This window comes from Cyphomyrmex costatus, unplaced genomic scaffold, assembly GCF_001594065.2.
Source record: "Cyphomyrmex costatus isolate MS0001 unplaced genomic scaffold, Ccosl1.0 scaffold1818, whole genome shotgun sequence".
Classification (NCBI taxonomy): domain Eukaryota; kingdom Metazoa; phylum Arthropoda; class Insecta; order Hymenoptera; family Formicidae; genus Cyphomyrmex; species Cyphomyrmex costatus.
Window position 1 is genome coordinate 1,794 of NW_017275845.1, and position 6,246 is coordinate 8,039.

Here is a 6,246-nt window from a genome sequence, read left to right on the forward strand (position 1 = left end):
AAAGGAAAGCAGCTTTTTCGTTAGCAAAACTAGAAGAATGAATGTTGTTAAACAAAAGCGCCGCGTTGCTAGGGCGCGGAATAAGAGGCGCTCAAGGCGCTTCCTCATGAAGCGTTTTGTCGCTATCACAGCCCGCGCTTTCCCAAACATTCCGCCCGCCTTCGGAAGTAAGATTTCCGAATATTCCTGGCTATTTTTCGATGGGTAAGATAAATATCTTGACTATAGGTCGCTTGAAAGTAGAGGTAGCGGTTCGCACAGTGACAACTCTGATTAATCCGTCTTTGCCTGGATGCAATTGAACAACTCGCGCCAGCGGCCACTTAGCTGGGGGGTAACGTTCATCTACGATTAGTACTAAGGAGCCTTCCTTAACTTCCATGTTTGGATGATGCCACTTCGAGATTGCTTGGTATCGTTGAAGGTATTCCGTTTGCCAACGTTTCCAAAAATGTTCGAGTTTTTGGCGGATGAGTTGCCATCTGGTGAGGCGAGAACTGGGTTGGTCGATAAGATTAGGTTCTGGAATCACGGAAGGAGCCTCTCCCATAATGAAATGCCCAGGGGTCAATGCCGCGAAATCATCTGCATCCTCCGTTAGTGGACAAAGGGGCCTAGAATTCAAAACGGCTTCGATTTGAGTCATAAGAGTGGTTAGCTCTTCATATGTGAGTATCGAGTCGCCAATTACTCGAAGAAGATGGAATTTCGACGACTTAACTGCGGCCTCCCATTTGCCTCCAAAGTGAGGTGCTGCAGGTGGAATGAAGTGCCACTTCGTGCCATGATCAGCGAGTCTGGTAGCCAGTTCCTTTAAATCTTGCGAGGCTTGATCAAAGCGTTGTCGTAGTTCTCGATCGGCACCGACAAGATTGGTGCCACAGTCGCTGTGTAGAGTGGCACAGATGCCACGTCGGGCGGTAAATCGCTTGTAGGCTGCAATAAAGGCTTCTGTGGTATAATCGGTGACTACTTCGAGGTGAACGGCAGAGGTGGAGAAGCAAACAAAAACGACCAGATAACCTTTGTAAATTTTTGCGGCTCTTCCTCGCCAAGTCTTTATCGATATTGGTCCCGCATAATCAACTCCCGAATTTAAGAACGGTCGAGAAGGAGTGACTCTTAGCTGTGGGAGCTGACCCATCATTTGTTGCGCTCGATTCTGGCGGTAACGGGCACATTTTATGCACTTTAGAATATGGGAACGGACTGGAACTCGTCCGCCTACAATCCAGTATTTTTGACGGATATGTGCCAACGTCACTTGTGTTCCGCCGTGTAAAGTGCGTAGATGAGCATCCGAAATTATTAAAGTTGAAAGTCGGGATTGACGTGGTAAAATGAAAGGATGTTTGAAGTCAGAATCTAAACTTGCGTGCTGAAGCCGGCCGCCTACTCTAAGAAGACCTTCACCGTCTAAGAATGGCATAAGTTTTATCAGGGAATTTGATTTACATAATTGCTCTCCTCTTGACAATATTCTGATTTCTGACTGAAAGTAGATCCTTTGTACTAGGCGAATCCAAAAAAGGCAACTCTCTTGCAGTTCGAAAGGGGTGAGTGGGTTTGATATCGGCTCTTCATTTAAGCGTCGAAAACGTTTAATTGCGCGTTTACAAGTAGCGGTAATTCGTAAAAGGCGGGTGAGTGAGGAATAACGATCTATGAGATCCCAAGGGAGAATCTGATTGTTACGGAGAGAAACACACACATGTTTGCAATTTTCTTCTAAATCAAAATTTGAAGGAGAGCTAAGATTAAATTGAGGCCAATTGTTGGGCGCTTGGGATAACCACGCCGGTCCCTGCCACCATAAAGAATGCTGTTTGATCTCGTGCGCGCTTATTCCTCTCGATGCACAGTCCGCAGGGTTCTCCTTGCCAGGTACAAAACGCCAGGTAGCGGTGGGTACTAGTTCGTGTATTGCTATGACTCGATTGCGAACGTACTCCTTCCATTTCGCCGGATGGGACGTAATCCAAGTGAGAGCCACGGAAGAGTCCGTCCACAAGTAAATTGAACTATGATTCAGCTCTAATACGTTCCGTACGCAGGATGTTAGACGTGCTAGTATTAATGCGGCATTCAATTCGAGTCGTGGAACGGTAAGCCTTTTTAGTGGAGCTACCTTTGTTTTGGCACAAATGAGATTTATTCGAACTCCCAGATCTTTTGTTTCGACTCGGATGTAGACAACCGCCGCCATCGCGCGCAGGGATGCATCCGAAAATCCGTGTAATTCAATTGAGACAGCGTTGGAGGAGACATAAAGCCATCGCGGAATATCTAATTTACTCAATGCCGATAGCTGCTGTTTGAAATTTATCCAACGATTTTGTAATTCCGATGATAATGGAGTATCCCAGTCTACTTTGGCCAGCCAAAGATCTTGAATGAAAATCTTGGCTTGAACAACTACAGGTGAGATAAGACCTGCGGGGTCGTACAGCTGAGCAACATCCGATAGAGTGGACCTTTTTGTGATACTTTGAGATGTTGACGGCATGCAAGTGAATTTGAGCATGTCAGACTGAGGCTGCCATGTAAGGCCTAACACTTTAGTACGAGAGGAGTCTAATTCTACAGCTGTAGTACTATCCGTTGGTGGCCATGAAAAATCTAATAGATCCTGACAATTACTTTTCCACTTTTGAAGGGGAAATCCGCCCGCCATGCAGAGCTGGCTTACCTGATTTATTATTTCTTTTGCTTCCTCTATTGAATCTGCTCCGCCAAAGATGTCATCAACGTACCGTCCTTTAGTCAATGAGGAGATAGCTTTAGGAAAACGGTGACCTTCGTCTACTATAAGTTGTTGAATAACGCGAAGGGCGAGAAAGGGGGCACAGTTTAATCCATAAGTTACGGTTGTTAATTGATATGGACGTATTTGATTATTCGAATCATACCACATAATGCGTTGCAAGGCTTGATCGCTTTGATGAACAAGTATTTGACGATACATTTTACATATGTCAGATGAGAAAACGTATCGATTCAATCGAAAAAAAAGTAACACGTCGAAGATATTTGACTGTAATTTAGCGCCAGAGTGCAAGATATCATTTAATGATACACCACTGCTTGAGGGGCTGGATCCGTTGAATACTACACGAAGTTTGGTTGTCTGACTATCGCGTAATACTCCATGATGAGGCAAATAGAAGGAGGGAGAAATATGAGCTTCCGACTCTGCAACCGGAATCATGTGACCTAGTGACTCGTATTCATGCAGAAAATCCACATATAATTGGCAATAAGATGGTTCATTCATGAGTCGTTTCTGAATTCTTGTTAGGCATCGAAGTGCTGTGGACGATGAATCTCCCAACAGCGACACAGGAGACTTCAATGGAAGTCGAACTATGTATCGACCGTTTTGATCGCGTGAAACAGTCGAACGGAAATATTCTTCACATTTAGCATCTTCCGGATTCAAAATTTCTGAACTAGAATTTGGGATTTCTTCCTGTTTCCAGAAGTATGTCAATAGATTTTGCAGATCTTTATCAATATAACAATGATAAGTTCCTTTACTTTGTTTATATATTTTAGAATTAACGGGCCCTAAAATTACCCATCCAAACAAAGTTAACTGTGCAACAAGTGACGATGATTCATTCTTTATTAACCCGGGCTTAATGATTTTACTATATGAATCTGCGCCAATAATCATTTGAATCGAACTCGGTTTGCCGAAATGAGGATCTGCTAGCTGTAAATTTCTAAAATGAGCCCAGGATTCATTGTCTACTTCAAAAGACGGTATCTCAGACGTCAATCGCGGAAGGACAAATGCTCGTAATTCACAAGAATCAGAGATATTACTCATTGAATAGAGTTCAACGTGTACCAGGCCCTTAGTACGGCCTGAAAAAGTGCTGCCAATACCGAGGAGAGGTATTGCCGCGGATTGTCGAGGTAACTTTAACAAGTTTACTAATTCCTCCGTCACAAAAGATAGTTCAGACCCTGGATCTAAAAGCAAACGGATAGCAACGAAACTGCCGTCGCATGCCTTGAGTCTCACCTGACATGTAGCAAGTAACGTAAGTTGATGACTAAGAGTTGATTCTGCGTGGCCAATAAAGGGATTTCCTAGTCATTTCTTTTCTGATGCTAATGTTAGCGACGTCGGCGTACTAGTAGTTGAGATTTTTTGATCAGACTTTACCGCTGACTTTGAGAAGGGTCTACGCTCGTCATGCAGAGTGGTATGATGCTTACTGCCGCATCTTTTACAACGACGAGTACTTGGACATTGACTAGCAGCATGTCTCCCTAGGCAATTGAAACATAGATTTAATTTAGCAATGGTGCGTCTACGACGTTCAACGGACTGCGCGATATAAGTGGGGCAGTAAAAAAGAGAATGATTGGACTTGCAAAGGCGGCATTCAGATTCCTCTTTTGACGTGGAAGCGGCAGCAACTAAACTGCGCGACTTTGCATCCGACCTACCTAAAAATCCGAAGGATCGTCCTTTATCTTTATTGGGCTTGCCTGATGTAACGTTAGAAGCTAAACTCTCCCATGCTAGCGTTCGACCGGCGACAAACTCCTCGAACTCTTTTAAAGTGGGATAGGTTGTAGAAGATCCAAGCTTCTCCTCCCAATCCACGCGCGTCTCTTCATCTAACAGACGAGACAGTTGATGGATAAGGAGAGGATCCCATGAACTTGTATTACAGTTCAAAGCTTCTAGAGCTCCCAACGATTCTGTTACTGTTGCCATGAGCGTGTTTAATTCTTGCGGGGATTTTGACTTCACGGGCTTCAATCCTAAAAGTTTGTCTAAATGAGCAGAGATAAGAACTCGTTTATTCTCGTAACGAGTTGCCAAGGTTTTCCATGCAATGCTAAAAGTGGCATCAGAGACCTTCAAATTAGTGACAAGTCGGGCGGCATCACCTGAAAGACACGTCTTTAAATAGTGCATTTTTTCCACGTTAGTTAATTCGTCGTTGCCGCCAATCATAGACATAAAAAGATCGTGAAAAGACCGCCAGGAGTTATAATCGCCGGAAAATGAAGGCAAACTTATTCTCGGTAAATTGCTTCGTCGATTGTTGAATCGTGTGTCTACTCTCTGTGTGTCGGATGCTCGTGAAGAAGGGTGGGAAGCTTCTATCAGTTCCTGTTGTTCTAGCAAAACAGATTTTGCGTGGACGTAGAATTCCTGGCATCTTTCGTACGTACGGTGCTTTATATAAGATGCTTCTTCGATATGACCTAAATTACCGTTACATAATCTGTCATGTTCTGCCTGAAACTTATTCCAATTTGACTCCAGCACTTCAAGTCGAGTGTTTACTATGTGCCGAGAAAGCGTTTCAGATGTTTCGTCCATGATATCTTCGGCGGCATTTTGTATGAGAAGGAAACGATTCATTTGCAAGGCTATTTGAGAGCGCAAGGGATCCATGATTAAATCATATAATAAACCTGAGAAAAAAAGTTTCAATAAGTATTTCGAATGATTTAACACAATCACAAATGTCAATGACAGACGCAACCGACTACCTTTTAAATACTTTTCAATTTAATTTTTACAGCGCCCCGTTTGCTCTATCCGGCTCGAAGGACCAAAAATAATGTACAATTAACTTACGGATTTTAAGAATTAATTGGCGGGGCGTAAAATAAAGCAAATAGAAGACAAATTATCATTAATAAATCTTATATTTAATATATTTGAAACAAAGGTAATATGAATTGAAAATCTATGCTTAACAAATTTTAATAATATTTAACAAGGATATAATGAAGTACTGATCAAGCATGTTGCGTCCGCCATGTCTTCAAGAAAAGAGAGATAGAGAGAGTGAGTAAACGTCCAAGCCGTCATCGAATGACTAGATGCTAGAGCGGTTCCAAGGGAAAGAGAAAGAGAGTTCGCGTCCGAGCCGTCATCGGACGATTGTAAGAAAATGACGCGCTGCTAGGAGCGGTCCCTCGGCAAACCTAGAAAATATCGTAGGTAGCCCTGTCCGAGCCAAGGTCTTCGGACGACTTTTGATGGGAGCGACCCATCGCCTGAGACCGTTCGTCAGGCATTCACATAAAAGATAGAGAGAAAGCCTTTGCGTTAGACGCCCTTTACGAATCAGCGCCAAGTCGCTAATCCGCAATGAATATAAGAATTGCCGCTTACCTGAGGCGCCTTTATAATTTTTAAAGTTATCTCATATTATGTATCTCTATTGTTTTTTTAAAGATTTTAAATGTTAATTTTTAAAAGGGGTA

General features: G+C 43.0%; 1 protein-coding gene across 1 annotated transcript; it reads right to left on the reverse strand.

Moving 5' to 3' along the window:
* Positions 1–190: 190 nt before the first annotated feature.
* Positions 191–4,037, reverse strand: LOC108772247 (uncharacterized). The gene is made up of 3 exons (XM_018537743.1): positions 4,031–4,037; positions 3,578–3,978; positions 191–3,469 (listed from the first exon to the last, which is right to left on the reverse strand). Exons 1-3 carry the CDS (start codon positions 4,035–4,037, stop codon positions 191–193), a joined length of 3,687 nt encoding a protein of 1,228 aa, XP_018393245.1.
* Between the last annotated feature and the right edge of the window lie 2,209 nt (positions 4,038–6,246).